This window comes from Neodiprion lecontei, chromosome 2, assembly GCF_021901455.1.
Source record: "Neodiprion lecontei isolate iyNeoLeco1 chromosome 2, iyNeoLeco1.1, whole genome shotgun sequence".
NCBI lineage: Eukaryota > Metazoa > Arthropoda > Insecta > Hymenoptera > Diprionidae > Neodiprion > Neodiprion lecontei.
Genome location: NC_060261.1, coordinates 12637684 through 12654322, shown reverse-complemented (window position 1 = coordinate 12654322; position 16639 = coordinate 12637684). Strand labels below are relative to the sequence as shown.

The window sequence follows — 16639 nt, the reverse complement described above, 5'->3', positions numbered from 1 at the left end:
TGAGGCACGAGCCAAAAGTAACATTTTATGACATTGAAGTTTTATAACTGGTAACAAAGACATTTTGAATGCAAGAGAGCAAAAGGATTATGCCACGAAACTGAATTGAGAACAAGATGTCCAGTCTGGGGATACGAGCCGAGAGCGCGACTTGACGGTCGGTACCCGAGATCAGTGATTTGTTGGCTGAGGATATATATCAACGGTTCATTTAGTGTTGCGTTAGTCTTATTTTGTAGCGTAGGATTTCTCAAGATCGCTGGGCCTCAGCTGTTTGAATTTTAGAATATTCTTACGAGTTTACGTAGGTGTAATTGAATATTTGTATGTTTTATCAAGTAACTGTAAATACAATGACTTATCTATGGGATAAAATTGTTGCCTAATCAATATTCCAAAATTGCATTATTGCAATTTTTAAAATGGTAGTTTAGCTACAATTCTCATCACAATCATTATTGCTATCTGGATGAAAGAGTTACGTGTTAAATATTGAATGATCATTCTTCTCGGATTTATTCGTGTGTGTACACGGATTTGCAATAATAATAATACTTCTTTATTAATCACAATTATATGTGCAATATAAGGGAGGAGAATGGTGTATAGCATAGGTTGGCAGTGGCAGTAGAAACACCCGCATCGGCACGAGAGACAAGGAAACTGCCGAAAACTTTGTCCAGCCTCCATGAAAGAATCCGAACCCGAATCCAAAGTACTGACCAGCCACCCAGCGCCTGAACGACGTGACCTGTCTTACATTCTTACAGAGTTGCCGTTCCGGATCTAATTGACAGGCCGGGGATATGAACGCAAGTCCCTCCGCTCCGTAGCTCGAGTGTTAGCACAGCTACTACGGTCGGAATAGTTCTTTTTTACAATCAGTATTACTCGTTCGAATTATTGGCCTTAGGAGATTTCTGAAGATCATTTCAGTGAGTTGGTTACTGGCTACACAGCGTTGCCACGTATGCGATTTAAGTTACCTCTTTAGGTATTTTACCGGCGTTGTAAAAACTTGATGAACAGGGTTTAACGTTATTATAATGATGTATTCATGATTGTACTTGTTCTATACTTTTATCCCATTATTGTGGTATCGCTTTGGTAGATGAGACTCCTAATTTTTAGAGAAACTGAGCATTTACATCGCACAGTCTATCTGTGAAATTCTCTATTGCCAACGTAATCGATTATGGAGAACAATTAGCTGCGCAGAATCAATTTCCCACGGCCGACCCACTCGCAGCCATGTTTCGTCACAATCGTGATTAAGGCGGGTAAACTAGGTATTTTCAGTTTACCTTCTAAATCGTTCGCAATTACAAACGTAAATTTAAAGCTTGAACCGTACAGAACGACGTTTCTGGAGAATCCTAACCAGACGTTATCTGGCTCAAGAATTATTCTAAAATGACTGGGTGTTGTGTGCCTGAATGTCATAATTCGACTAGAAAAAATTATTTCATGAAAGTTCTACCTCGTGATCCCATACGACGAACGAATTGGGTGAAAAATATTGGACTCGTTAATTTGATGCGAAAAGAGCGCACGTACTTGCGTGAAGTAAGTCGATTACCAGATATGCGATAATATCTTTGACAATGAATGCTGCTAAAGTAATTCTACTTCACTCATGGGATTTTGAACCATACATGTGGGAAAAACTCAGAGTGGATGATAAGAGAATTTTGAGGTCCGATGTAGTGCCCACAATTTTTTGGTTACGCATGCGCTAGCAAAAGATTGAAAATAAAATATCAACTAAGAATGTGTTCTTCAAGCTATACTGAGTAACTTGTCCTTTACTCAATGCACACGCTTCTACTTCCAAGACATCTGATGATGTACAAATCTGCAAACATGAAAACAATTCCGAAGGCAACAAGTCAGTGTTAAATACTGTAAACTGGACTATGTCACTCACAATTGAAGTGCATAGAAACGAACTGGTAAATGTAATGAAACTGACGAAAGTATATTCTTGAATTGAGTCTGAATTTCATTTTCTATACTAAACAATATCCCATAATTTCAGCGTCAAGATGAAGTAGAAATCATATCAGAAAGTGATAAAGATATTGAGCAACAAAACTTGATTGATAATGAAGCATTGAAACTTGAAGAATATGGTGAGTCATTGAATAAGAGTCAAAGAGGAGAAAAATTACCACAGACCAATAAAGTCATTATAAATACAGATCCTAAGGAAGAGTTGTCTCGATTGAAGCAACTGGTATTTAAAAAAACGCACATGGTTAATATTTACAAGAAAAAACTGAAAAGCACTAGGCGTGATCTTGGATATGTTGATAATGCACCAAATGATAGGTACAAAGTTGCATTGCAAAGTATATTTAACAGTGATCAAATCTAATATTTAGTAACAACTCAAACAAAAAACACGCAAATTAAATGTTGGTCAAATGTCACGATTAAGAATGCCTTATAATTAAAATTCGCTTGTGGAACGAGCGGATATCAAGAACTTTTACGACGAGAGTTTCCACACCCATCTTTCTGAAACCTGAGAGAAAGGATGGAAGGCTTCATTCCCTGACGGAATATTAGACCAAATATTAGAGATTTTACAAAGCAGGTTCAGAGAATTCAGAGTTGAGGTGGACAACCAACGCGACCAATTAGATGAATTGAACAATAATGAATAAAGACGAATGATTTGATTTGTCTACACCAATATTCTAAACATCGTTCTTTTACATTATAAGAAAAAAAGTCTGAGAAATTATTTTTGTTTATTTCAATTGCCTTAAAGAATAAATAAAAAAGTATATAATCGTGACACGTTTCTTTAGATTACCGCAACGTACAGTTTCTTATTGGAATAAAACATGCTTAATTCGGCAACCTAAAGAAACGGGATCCATAATTCTGTTAATCGTTCCGTTTCCATTCTTTTTCAGTTGTTGGCTTATGTACAGTAATTTATGCTAGAATACAACGCTTATCCTTTGCGACTTTTCTGCTTTCTTCCGTAAGTACCTCTGGAGTACAGGTATAAAAAATAGCATGAGGCCACTAATCGCAATCATCGACCCAGCAACCCAAAAGCCTGGATCATAGCTTCCCAATCCATCATGCAGCCACCCTGAAAATAAATATAAGAGAATGAGAATTCAGATAGAGATGAATATCCAGTGGCCGAGTGTAAAATCAAGGGAAACTAATTTTTACCAGCAATTGGTGGACCCAGCAGAGATGCAAGTCCTTGAAAAAGTAAAAGAAGTCCAAAGGCATTTGTCAGGCGATCCAAGCCCAGTAAATCTACTAGAATCACAGATGTAAGACCAACGTATGCTCCAGCCGTAACTCCGAACACAACCGAGTAGAAAGCAAACGCAGTAAAAGTCGTGCAAAGAGAACTGAATCCAGTAGCTTGAATAGAATAAAGAAAAACATTGAATAAGGTTCGACAGATCTGGTATAGTCTTAGGCGCTATTCAAATGCATTTTGCAAACAATTAAATTCTAAATAGAATATACGTAGTGCAACGTTATTATTTTAGTCGAGTTTTGAAAGTCTTTCATCAATGACATTATACCTTTCAGGAACTTGTCGATAATTTTGCGATGTTCAGAACTGTTCACTGTTTATCAGAAAATTTTTAATCGATGAACAGGCTGTACTGTTGGAATAAAAAGTAAGGAGGAGAGAATATAATCGTTCAACAAATCTCCAACAGTAGTTATATGCGGCCATGATGCTGATAAATGATACGAATGAAATAATAGTCCCACTGTGTGATAGTAATTATTCTAAGCAAATTCGAATAGTATAAGCTAAAGTATCAACTATTTCAGAAAAGATTTTACAAATAAAATGTTCAAAATGATTAATCATCATCATGAAAAGGGAAGAGTCTGTGTAAACTCGGAAAAACGTAATCGCTTCTGTAGAGAAAGCAATGAGGAGGAAAAGGTATAGGTTTCGATTTATTTCCAGTAAAACCGGCAGTTCAAATTATACCGAACATGGCAATTTTTCATGCCCATAATTTGATTGTAAAAGCTGACAGACTGACATTTTTCGAAAAATCTGTCTTTCGGATTATGAAGGCTCCGACACGTAAGGATTGTTTGAAATCAGAAAAAGTGATTTTCAACGGAAACCAATACTTTTCTTATATCACCAAAGGTAATGAAAAGTAAATGGACAAAGTTTTTCCATCCTATAATATTTTGAACTACGAATGAAATTTGGCGCTCACAATCCACCTCATGCCGTTACACTTGGTTCATGCGTGTAATATAGAACTGGAAGCGTGAAAGAGACCAGTTTGCAAAAACTTAAATTCTTATTACTTACCGATACCGCAGATAGTGAGACATGAGTTGTAGACTATAAGACGGTTGATCCAGGTTTTGTCGGATATGTAACCGAGAATAATACGGCCCAAAGTGTTTGCTATCCCAATAATGCCCAGTAACCAGCTAGCGTCTTCCGCGGGGATTCCTCGCTCCTCAGCTTGAGCCTAGGGATTAGTTTTGATAATTGCAATGAGCTATCTGATATGTCAAAAAAACAGCCAATTATTTTAAACAAGTTTGACAAATAAAAGATACAAAAATATTCGTGTAAGTTGTTTTGATTTCGTTTTGTCTCATTCACTTAATCGAAAAGTTGCAAGAAAAGTACTTGAAAAAGTAAATACGACTGTTTTCGACTTATACATTTTTTGTCACCAGATAGCGTTTAAACAAATATTTGATGATGAAGATACATAATTCCACCACTTTATTTACTCACCGCTAAATACACGTAGGGAACATTAAACCCAATACTGGTGCAGAAGTTGGAAAGTGTGAACAGTACAAATACAGGATCCTTCAATAGTGAGAATTCCAACATCTCACAAAATATGTCTACATTCTCTTCAGCGTTTGAAGGACTTTCATAGTTATCGGAATGTTTTGTATTCCCATTCGGTAAGCTGCGCAACGACGAGTGCATTCTCACATTTTCAACACTGTTCTCCAGAGATCCGCTGTATGCGTGAGCAAGTAGAAAAAAAAGTGAAACAGAAATTTAAAACACGAAAATAATTGAGACTTGTAATATTTTGCCTCAACTCCTTGCGTAATGGAATTTTTCTTTCGACTCAAGACAGTAATTCGTATGGGAGAATTTTTTCTGAAAAACTCGGCAATTCCTGAATTTCTTCAGAGAAAAATTAGTAAAAATCACACACTTGCGTAAAATTTTATTTAAAATCAAAAACGTTGAATCTATACGTCCTCAGTTTCTTTTGCGAATCGTGAAATAAGTTTGAGCAACCGTAGACGGAAAACCAGGGAACCATTCAAATATTAGCTTACGCTAAAACAGGGGTAGGCCACTCAGTGGGACGTCGTCAAATGTTACCCTACAGCAGTAAGCACTCCAAGTAAGCGTTAGTTGACATAGAAAATTCAAAGTGCGCGCTCAAAGCAAATACATTGCCAGCTTAAGAATAATAAAAAAATTTCCATAAAAGGCGGTGTCGATAATGCAAGCATTGCTTGATGATAATATCTTAGCAAATTAAAGGTTTCTTGTGTATTAATAATTAATAATAGTTAATATTTAATAAAGTAGGAATTTCTACCATTCCCAGGCAACGAATCGATATGCCAATAAACTTTTCAAAAAAGCGTTAGCTAACGTTAAAAAAAAAAAGAAACTAGTAAGCAAAACAAGCAACTGTTACCAATCGTTATCATTAGCGGTGAGATACAAAAATTTGCAACAACCGCGTCAGCTAATACTTGAATGACCGCTAGTGAGAATTTTTCATGCGTATTAGTTAATCAAACTTACTAATAACTCCGCATTCTCATTTCAGTATTGTCAGATACGTACGATTTAGCTCGAACGTTATCTAAACTTCCTTGGTAAAATATGTCCCGCCGATTCATTATCGAGCTACCGTATGATCGGGTCATGGTTTGGGTGTGATGGCCAAGACTTTTTGTCAACAGAATCGGCTGGCTCAATGCTGCACGCAAATTATTACCAACATCGTCTTCCATTTTAACCGCGGTGTACTTTACTTGACGTTCGTTACTCTTGTTCCGATCTTTGCCACCAGTTGCTTGTAACGCTTTCTGTTCATTTTCACCAGCGACTTTGACGATAGATCCATTCTCTTTGAAATGTAAACTCTGCAAATTAAATTGTAGTTCATTATGTATAAACCAGAGTGTTTGACCAGAGCTTTTTTCTTTCGTGGTTTCATTTCGACCGACCTGCAGTGAAATATCCTTCTTTGGTGCTTCCAGTGGCCTAATAAGCACACCGAGTATTATACAGTTTAAAACCAATGCTGATATAATTAACGTCGCGCCACGCCATCCGTATGTTGTTATCAAAAGTCCTGTCAAAGGCGCGAACACGAGAGTACCCAAACCGGAACCACACACCGCTATTCCTGTTGCCAGGGAACGATACTTTTCGAAGTAACAGGTCACGCTGACAATGGCTGGTAAGTATATCAGCCCGAAGCCGATACCTGCGTAAATAAAAATCACCTGTTCATCGGCCCGCTCCGTATAACATAAACTAGCAGGGACCCTGATGAAAAAAATTCTCAGATCTCCGTTATGTTTAATTAAAAATTTCTCAAAAATATACCATATTTTCAGACAGTGCTGAAAAAGTTTCAATTATTCAGTTTATACTTGAGAGATTTGAAAAAATTCTGATACCTTTCCGTAAAAAACTCATATTCTTTTGGTAGATTTTCTATTAAAAATATAAATAACTCGAAATTTTTGGTTTTCTCATTATTCCTGCGCCAGTTAAGAAAGGGAAGAAAATTTGTGTCAGTAAATCCTTGCCCTTCGCAGCCTCTGACATGAGGAATTCAATTTATTACTTGCCTGTGCCAATTCCTATTGTAAAATATAACGTCAAGATATTTTGAGCGAAAACGCTAGCCAGTAGAGAAGTGCTGGCAAGTATGGTTCCAGCGATAGTAACTGTCCTGCATCCGTATTTGTTTACGAAAGAGCTGGATATGGGTCCTGAAATAATTTAAAAAATAGTGTTTGATCGCACTAAAGGAACGTTGAGTTTTATATAATAATAATAATATATATGCCAGTGCATTACCTGAACAATACGTGATGCCGACGAGGAGCGACGCGATCCAAGACGTCTTGCCTTTCCCTTCCTCGAAGTAATCGAGAAATGCGATGTAAAATAATCCAAAGGAATACGTAACTCCGTCAGCTGTAAATTAAAATACGGTTACCTGTTTTTGTGGTGAAATTACTTTGTTGTTAAAACACATTTTACGGATGGACACGACTGTGGTTCGACAATACGGAAAACAGACTATTCCTTTTTCCTTCTTTTGTTACCAATATCGCGTTGCTCGATTAGGTCAAATTTTCACAACATCTAGGCAGAAAGTATAATTGGAACAAGTATTTGATTTTCACTTCCGCCAGATAGCGTCTTCGAAACTTAAGGATCTGAATTTATTACGTCATAAGTCAGGAATTAAAAAATCTTAGACTATAACTAGCACACGTCAGTCTGGAGTAAAAGATTGTTTGGTTTATCAAGATAATGGTAACAGGCAAAAAGGGACGAATAATTTGTAGCTATATGATTTCGTCAACACAATACTAAATAATATTGTAATAAAATAACATTTTTCGCAGATTTGTGTAAAGAAAGATCTCTAAAGTACCTGCAGAAATTTATTTCGTTATACATTAGCAATAATCACCGATATGTAATTGAATAATGGTACGAGTGTAAATAGTTAATATGTGTCGAAAGATCATGATGCATGTCCGTGCACAAAGTTTAATCAAATGTATCGTAGTGTTTGAAATCTTTGAAATGAGCAGATTGCATTTACAGCATTATAATGCACTTTACTACATGAAATTTAGGAACAACGATAAATAAGTTTCGATTCGTGTCTGTTATCAAGAAATAATCGCTTGTTAAGCTTATGCCTCCAAACTTGTTTCTGTATTGTTTTTTTCATAGTAAGCAATATTTTTTTTGCCAAAAACGATTTTTCACACGAAGTGAAATGATTCGCGTAATTTGTAATTGAGAATTTCCGAAAAAATAGCAAAAAAAAAAAAAATGTCTACTTGAAATTAGAACGCTAGATTTGCGGGGGTTTACAAAAAGGTTTTCAATTCAAAGCGAGGCAAAGCACACAGTTTACATATTAATTAACAAGGTGTGGTGAATGTTGTTATACAACTCGTTTGTCATTTGAACAATAATAATTTCGGAAGCAAATTAGCTAAGCGACTCCATCAAGCGATTAAAACGAAAGACGGTGATCTGTTTTATCATACACTCATGATTTATTGGCGATCGTTTGTTACTCTGACTGCTTGATTAAGCCTGGCAGCCGGCACAAAGAGAATGTTATCGATCTTATTTCTAGACAACCGATCGGTTCATCCACGAGACTTTGTAATCACGCTGCAGCCGCCTGCGGGATAAGAATCTAAATTTATCCGATACGCTTTCAGCGCACCTCGGTACTTGGCAAATTATTTATTTGAATGCCGTATCAAATTATCGACGGTTGAGCGCGAGATCAGCAAAGGCGCAGGTTTCTTTCTACGCCAAAACAAAAATTCGCGTTTTGTTACGATGTAGAAAATACTCGAAAAAATGCAGGATTTACTGTGCGCGATAAAATTCATCGCTCTAATAGTAGCTCGATTATCGCCATGAAATCGTACGTACGGTAATTTCAAGCCAGCCTGCAAGGAATGGTCATTTCTCACAATAAGTTGCAAAGAATGCTTTGTCTAATAACTCGATTTTCCGAGTTATGCGTAATCTCGCTATTGTCTATATGCATAAATACAAGTATCGATAGGACCATTCCAAAGTATGAAGCATCGGTAAATATTATCGTAAATCGAAGCGAGAATTGTGTGAACAATAGAAGGAAAAATGCTTCAAACCTTAGACTTTGAATGTTGATAATAAACTCGTAAAAGATTGTAACGTCTGAAATCATTCGGGCCAGTCGAACAACAAGTTTGTCATGAAACTCAAAGGAAAGTAACCATGCTACAATAACTGGTCATACTTAGATAATCGTAAAAACGATTTCTTGGTCCGTATTTTCATCTGTACAACTCAATTTTACGATTTTAGAGTCCAGTAGCTTCCTATGCCTTGATATTTTGACAATTAGTCTGAAACAATGGATCAGATGATCGTCTGTTGCGATGCCATGTTGATCTAACCACGCCTATGCTAAAAATCCAAATACAAGAGATGAAAATACTACAGAAGCTACGTGCCGACTTCTTTACACGTCTGTTATCGCGACTATTTCAAGTTTGATGCCTTGAAATACACGCTGCTCGAGTGGAACGAGATTAAAATTCGCTCGATAAGCCGTAATCCTGATCTTTAAGTGCATTACAGTAAATCCCGCACGCATTGACACAGCAAAAAGTAGTACTAGAGAAAAATTTGACCAAGGGTCTAAGAGGAAAAACATCGTTTGAATGCTGGTGAAAAGAAGTTGATCTGCGAATTTGGAGAACCATAAGAAAACTGAAAATGATAACAGAAATTGATTGATAAACATATAGAGGTAAATTGAGAATCTCCTGAGAATCTGTATCCAGAGATGAAATTTTATTCCTGAAAATAAAAAAAAAGCAACGTGGTTTCTTTTATTTTATTATTGATATCTCGGTAGAGAACAACCGATGCTTCACCGATTTACGTAAAACGTGTTCGTGAACACGCGTAATACGTCATTGGATTGTATAAACAACGGACCACGAGTTGACTCATGATAAAAATATCAGCGGGTTACGCCCCTTAAACACCCGAGATAACACAATCGTCTCAAGACGTCTCAACAAGGTGTCAATTTTTGCACAGATGATCTAGCCAAAAACTGTCAAAAGGGCGTTAACTGGGGTGTAGAACCAAAGTGAATACAATTTTTTAAATCACAATGAAAAATTATTTGTAAACATTCCTATGTTACGAATGTGAACATTCAGAATAGTTGTCGAGGTGCACGCTGGGAAGCACATGTGGAGCCTTTTATTCAGTACGGTACTGGCAACAAGTGTGTGGACTCGTCGGCATTGACATAGTTGATTTACAAAGAAAAACTAGGTCACAGCATGGAAAAAAGTTTGATCCCAGCTAGCGAAATGACAGAAATTTGCCATGAATTAAACCTAGCGATTTACGAAAGATCTGTATTTATAGCCTGTCAATTCTCTATACTCGTAATTATATCATAATTCAAATATATAGATCAATGATTTTCCAATTGAACGATACAATTAGCTACTGAGTTTGTTTCTCATAATTGCCTCAGCAGTGCTGCTTATGATGAAAAAATTACCGGGTTGGTAAGAATACGACTTCTTAATTCACTCGCGAGAACTGTGCAGTCTCTGGCGGTGATTCGTGACCTATTAAGTTTAGCCGCAGAATTCGACTTTTCTTAGACAATTCTGTACATGGACACCACGCAGAGTTTAGCATATTTAGTTAGTGAGAAGTTATGTCAGGTTTGGCCTATTCATTCAACCCGACGCAGATTCTGTGAATGAAATAGACCAAAGAGAGCAAAAGTGACTGAAAAAGAAAAGAAACAAATGGAAAGACATGTTTCTTACGTGTACAGAAATTAGTTTACATAACTGACACTTATCGTTAATGCATGTGAGAAACGCAATCGGTGAAAGAACATAAATTATTGTCCTATTGCACAAGCGTTTAAAACTGTTGGTGAATACCAAGAGATTCGACCGATTATTTCACAACTTAAGCGTAAAAAAAATAAAATGTGTAACTGCAAAAATTGAATTTCGGCTCGGTGTATATCACGAAGTTTCAGTTATGAAGCAAATATGTTATAAATGTATGTGATGAACAGTTATCTTTTTAGTCTTAATATCCGAGATACACTTTCGTTCTTATCCGCACAAAACACATTCGAAATGAATGGTCATGAATGATACGTTATAAATAATTTTTTATCAAAAACACGTATTTCGTAATTATATGTATACAATAACGAAAGAGCACTAGTCGGTCGTCTCTTATTTACGTACAAGTTTGACGTGAGGTTCTTGCATAATTTACACATCATCGTTTTGCAAGATACAGTGTATTCAGTGTCGGCTACCAATATAATTTTATCGAAATTTTAGCCAACTTTCATTTTGTTCAGGCACGTAAGGCGTACACGACCTAAAGGATAAGGTAAAAAACAAACGACTACAACGATAATAATAAAAATCAATGATATATACTTTGAAATTAATAATAATAATAATTATTATACCGGATAAACGTATCCGTTTACTAACAAATAATAATATGATTGTCATTTAAGAACATCAAAATTATTATTTAATTGAGTAATGAATTGAACGAAAGTGATTCATTAAAAAAGTTTTATCCAAAAGCAGACACAAAAATTCGCTAATATTAGACTTAATGTTGTTCTAATTTCAGTTTTCGAAATTTCAGTTTCTTTCTTTCTTTTTTCGTTCGTTCATTTATTGGTATAAAAGGGAAAATTCAACTCACTGATGACGTGTATCATAAACGATGCAAATACGATGACCCATCCCCACCCGCCGTCCGGCGGTGTAATTCCTTCGTCCTCTTTGTCGATTTCTGATTTTCGGCAATTTTCCACTACCATGTTTTTTTTTATCCTGTTCTTTACCGGCTCGTGTGCCATTTTGCGATCGCCGTTTGTTATTTATTTATATTTATATTCGAACAGCAAAATATTTGTGTCAAAAAAAAAAAAAAATAAAACGAACAGCGACGTGAAGATAAAAAAATACACTTTAAAGTAGTTATTGAGATCCGAGAATAGATAAATAACAATAAAGACACTCACACGAATATAGTTTAAAAAATCACATAAAGTCCGATTACATCACAATTAACTATTCTTCCCTATTTATCGATAAACATAAATAAAAATAAAATTTTCCGTTCACCTAAATATTTCCATTAAAAATATTGTCCCCATAGGTTATTCCGTTGGCCGATACAGGATCTCATTATAGTTGTTCTCGAAAGGGCAAAAACTTTGGATGAAATGATCGATGGACTGAAAATCAATACCGCATGAGGTTCTGTCCGCTTGGAATTTGTTAATGTAATACCGATTACAATGAATAAAAGTAAGTAGTCAGCAGCAGCCACTTTCCAAGATAAGAAATCCACGCACTGTAGAGTATCAAGCAGAATTACGGTTCGTGTCCTAAATGTGCAAAAAAATGTCCATAATCCCTTTGAAGCCAGAGTTCAAGGATCGGGATTCACCACTCAAGGTTAACACCAAACCGCACCATGTTCAAACTATTTTTCGTGAATTATTCGCATCGACATAGCTATAAGTACAATACTGTTACAACACTGCTTGTAGCCACAACCAGCACGTGGTTGTAGTGGCAAACTGTTGGACTACCCCGCACCGCACAAGCAGCCGCGATGATTTGATACTGACTGACTGACTGACTCACTGACTGACTGACTAACTGTTGGCAGTAGGGAAAAGGCTGCACATTGACGGCTTTGCTCCGAATTCTCTCTTTCTGTATCTGTACAGGCTGTAATCAGTATTTGCGAAACGCTCCGCGCGAGATCCTCTTCGGAGCAAACCCATCATCGACTTGCAGACTTGTACACAATAATGTGCTGAACCGCTTATTATGTTTGGCGTAAACATCGTTATCTTCGTAGTACTCATTTTTTTTCCACAAGGAGGGGGGGGGGGGGGGGGTCTTTGTTTATAATGGAAACATGTACCTCAGTTTATTCTATACACTTGAGGAAATAGAAATTGTGCATAATTGTTACAAGATTGCGAATACACTGTATCAAAAATATTATATACAACCTGTCCCTAAAATCTTGCATACAAATGATTTGTTTGCATACAGTATACATATTTGGCCATACCCGCGATTATGTTTACATCTAATCCTTGAGTGCTTTGTTATATCGAGGTTGTTGATCCGTTACAGTTTAACGCTTTTTACTCGGCATATTACGTCAAATACGTGTAAACCAGTTCAGCTGCTTAGAACGTATACCTATATATTTTTTTCACTTTCACCATTTTCTTCTCATCGCGTTCCAATTTATTCACCAACGTGCAGAGTTGTTGTGTTTCTGCATTGTCGAAAATTATCGGTATTTCCTTATCATATCGTTTCCCTGTTTAGAAAGGTTTTTCACTTGGATATACTTTTTAATTCCATGGTATATTTCGACTAGTTATGACTGATAAATTTGTTTTTGCGACAGAAGTCAATCAGAATTTTAAAAAGCCTACTACTTACTCTGCCAGTAAAACGTTGTAGAAAGCAATTTTTTTCTGAATCTGCCCAATTTATAAATCGGTGAATGATTAAGAAAAAATTATACTACATGGCTGACAAGATCTATAATAATCCTGAATCTTACAACCCCGGTAATTGTCTTAAATAGAGCATCGTCTTGCGGTTGATTGATTTCCTACTAACGAGGAATGAGTTTTATCGTAATCTTTTTAGGTTACATTATCACAGTTAAAACAATCAACTGAACTAAATTTCATATTTTTTTGTCAAGTAGTAGCATATTATTGAAAAAAAATTTGAACGTCTTTTTCTTTTAGGAAATGATATTTTGAAATATTATAAAAAAAGGTGAGAAGATTAATTCCAATTGGAAATGTTGTTGACAGAATAAAAATGATTTATACAAAAATTAGCGTACAGTTGATGATTCGCTCTTTGATCAAATCCGCGACTCTATTAACGATCAGGGGCCGTGCCGATAAGTTAGCACGTTGCGTTTGTTCTTTTTCTGCTATAAAATGAACCATTTGAATCCGAAGATCAGAAGTTTCGGCCGAATTATATCAACGGGCCAAAAATAGAAATTAAGATATGTGACGTTCTGCGGTGAGATACGATACGTCTAATTAAATTAAAAAATTATGTACTTATAATTTCAGGAAGACCACCGGGAAAATCAACAAAAACACACGCATTGAATTATTATTGAAGAACAATGTATAGAGGAAAATTTGGACTGTTGATCGTGAAATTTACGGAGATGCCGAATAAGAGAGAAGAGAAATCCTTGCGCCGGTCACACGCGGCTTGCAGTGCTAAAAATAAGTGGCATAAATGCTTGGCATTTTACTTTGCAAGCGATTCCCCCTCCGCCCCGTTTCGCCGGCACTTGTTTCCTCTCTCTATGCTAATTATACGTGCGTATGATACCGCGAGTTTCCCATGTGCAATAAAATTTACAGATAGTAGTGACATCTATATAGCGTCGTAAAAATGCAAAGCAAACTGAGCGTTTGTGACCTGATAAAGCAGTAGACCTGTTGGATACTATACGGACGGATGAAACCGGAGGCCGCGATGAAAAAAATCGGAAAAACTCAAACGAGAATCGCCGCCGACTTCAATTCAACACCGATTACCGGAATTGTTAATTTTCAGTAAAACTTAATTGGCTGATAACTATTTTTGTAACACTTGTTTCGACTACAGCCACACACAAATTTCGTGGTGTTACAATGTTTCAGATATTCAGCTTCAATTCAGACCTCGGCATTAACGCAAATTTTCTTCTGATAATAGAATTATTTACTCAGAATCATTAGATTAGTTGATGATAGTAACAATGATATCGATAAATGTTTACGCCGAACATGATAAAATATTGAGCGGCACATTTTTGAGTTTGATACATATAAGGTATTAATGATCTAATTAACGATCGCGAAAAATAACCTCATTATTCTTCGAATGACAGTAAATAATTGAAGAACTTACGATGGTGATTTTCGATCATCGATCAACATTTGAAAATTATTCTAGATTGGCAAAAAACAGAAAATAAAACAGAAAGAAAAATAGAAACTAATAAAATCGATTCATCACCGAAACCAGACGTGACCGAAACACGATGTTAAAGTTCAGTGTAACATGACAAGAGGAACGAGGAACATGTTGTTTGTACTCCTACTTTAAAACTGACACGTGAACGCTTTGTTCAGAGAAGTTAAACACTGGCAGAGTCAACGTTGAGTCGTCGAACAAAGAGAGAACGAAAGGAATAAAGAAATGCGGCAAAGAATTGCAAGCGGAGAGAGAAGACATAGGCGGTTAGAATTTCGATTAGCGCAGTAATATGACTGGCTGTTTTGCAGAGATCTCAGATCTATATCCCGATTTACACGTTTCGTTGAAAATAAACTAGTAAACAACACACTGCTAGGTCGCTGGACATTTTGTCGCGCATTCTATTTCAGGGGCTCGAATGTTGAACCCGCATAACAGATTATGCAGTTCTAGGTTTAGTTTTTCTTTGCCAGAATCAGAAACAAATTCAATTCGATAACTTTTTCGTCCATACATTTCATCTGTTCAAACCTGATCACATCATGCACGATGCTTTATTAGAAAAAAATTTACTATCGAACATTATTAAAAGTACCTCGACAGCTTCTGAAGTTGAAATGCGCGCCATTTTTGTGACGTCACATTCCCAGTATGGCAAGGCATCACAATACAGGTTAGAATCATCGGCATGTGGCATGTATTTCTCATTCCCTCATACTATAATGTGTATGATACGCTCAGTAAAAAAGACAGAACGCATGTGCGGCCAATCTTAAGCTCTCTCAATTTCTTACGCCTGCAGGTAAAAAAAAGATAGACAATTGACACAGATTATAGATTTGTAGACATATGTAGACCGCGCGGTCTGTCTACCAAGCTCATACCAAGCTGAAGCCGTGATTACAAAGAGAGAGCCACGCTGGAACCGGACCTCTCATTCTAATCGGTGACTTGGTGGGGGAGACACATAGTTCATACAAATATACCTCTCCGCTTGCCTTATTGTTTTCCCCGTCTGGCAGCTGCTCCCCACTCCATTGATCGTGCAACAGAGAGGTCCGGCTCCAGCTGTGCTCTCTCTTTCTAACTACGGCTTCAACTCCGTGCACAGACTGGGTAGTTTATTTCTAGGGCGCAGAAACGTTCTATCTACTAAACTCTATCTGTCTTCTTTTGTGGCGAACACAGTTTTTGTATTTACATTTTATAAAACATATAATTGACGGTTAGAATAATGGTGCGAGATTATATCAGGTATATCGGATAGTAACATCACGAAAATAATGGGCAAAATAACCAATTTCAACAGCTTCAGACTTTTGAATCTATAGCTGAACGTTTTACGCGTGAGATGTATAATATTTTGTCATCTGAGTTGTCGTTTGAGAAAATCCGAAGAAAAAAATATTGTAGCATCCTATATTAATATGTTGAATTATTATCAGAGGACTGTATCTGCGAAATACATGAACAAAACCGTGAAACGGGCTCATCGACCCCTATTCTATACGCAATTGAAGATAAAAACACTGCAATACATTTTCATTTGACGCAGATATAAAGAAATGGCATGCATTCTACGAAATCGCAACAGTAAAGTCGTGGGATGCATACCATTTCTTTATTTCTGTGTCAATTGAAAATGTTTTGGGGTCGATATTTGGAGGTATATACAACGCCGAAATCGATTACCGTATCCCCTTAACTTTCCGGCTAACTTATTTTCGGTCCGAAC

The 16639-nt window shown here is 36.5% G+C and overlaps 2 protein-coding genes across 7 annotated transcripts; one reads left to right on the top strand and one right to left on the bottom strand.

The window, feature by feature from the left end:
* The first annotated feature begins 830 nt into the window (after positions 1-830).
* LOC124292735 lies at positions 831-3057 on the top strand. 2 transcript variants are annotated; one of them, XM_046730445.1, is made up of 4 exons: positions 831-1566; positions 1836-1958; positions 2039-2132; positions 2202-3057. In XM_046730445.1, the coding sequence occupies exons 1-4, from the start codon at positions 1414-1416 to the stop codon at positions 2375-2377; spliced, it is 546 nt and encodes a 181-aa protein (XP_046586401.1). In that variant the 5' UTR covers positions 831-1413; the 3' UTR covers positions 2378-3057. The 2 variants fall into 2 exon arrangements, 1 of the variants encoding a protein (XP_046586401.1); XR_006902643.1 differs by lacking the exon at positions 2202-3057 and having other exon boundaries at positions 831-935; positions 1785-1958; positions 2039-2158.
* LOC107216542 (monocarboxylate transporter 12) lies at positions 2738-15189 on the bottom strand. Of its 5 annotated transcripts, XM_046730440.1 has the most exons (10): positions 14836-15189; positions 11567-12104; positions 7112-7231; positions 6880-7023; positions 6247-6509; positions 5819-6162; positions 4769-5006; positions 4328-4493; positions 3196-3396; positions 2738-3109 (listed from the first exon to the last, which is right to left on the bottom strand). In XM_046730440.1, the coding sequence occupies exons 2-10, from the start codon at positions 11721-11723 to the stop codon at positions 2952-2954; spliced, it is 1791 nt and encodes a 596-aa protein (XP_046586396.1). In that variant the 5' UTR covers positions 11724-12104; positions 14836-15189; the 3' UTR covers positions 2738-2951. The 5 variants fall into 5 exon arrangements, with proteins under 5 accessions (XP_046586396.1, XP_046586398.1, XP_046586395.1 ...); XM_046730442.1 differs by lacking the exon at positions 11567-12104 and having other exon boundaries at positions 14836-14869; XM_046730439.1 differs by lacking the exon at positions 14836-15189 and having other exon boundaries at positions 11567-12681.
* Between the last annotated feature and the right edge of the window lie 1450 nt (positions 15190-16639).

Coding starts and splice junctions, on each gene's coding strand:
- LOC107216542 (XM_046730440.1), bottom strand. CDS start 11,723: ATGGCACACGAGCCGGTAAAGAACAGGATAAAAAAAAACATGGTAGTG. Junction 6,163..6,246: donor AGAAGGATATTTCACTGCAG/GTCGGTCGAAAT, acceptor TTTAATTTGCAG/AGTTTACATTTCAAAGAGAA. Junction 4,494..4,768: donor TTCCCTACGTGTATTTAGCG/GTGAGTAAATAA, acceptor ACTAATCCCTAG/GCTCAAGCTGAGGAGCGAGG.
- LOC124292735 (XM_046730445.1), top strand. CDS start 1,414: ATGACTGGGTGTTGTGTGCCTGAATGTCATAATTCGACTAGAAAAAAT. Junction 1,567..1,835: donor AGCGCACGTACTTGCGTGAA/GTAAGTCGATTA, acceptor TCTACTTCCAAG/ACATCTGATGATGTACAAAT. Junction 1,959..2,038: donor ATAGAAACGAACTGGTAAAT/GTAATGAAACTG, acceptor CCATAATTTCAG/CGTCAAGATGAAGTAGAAAT.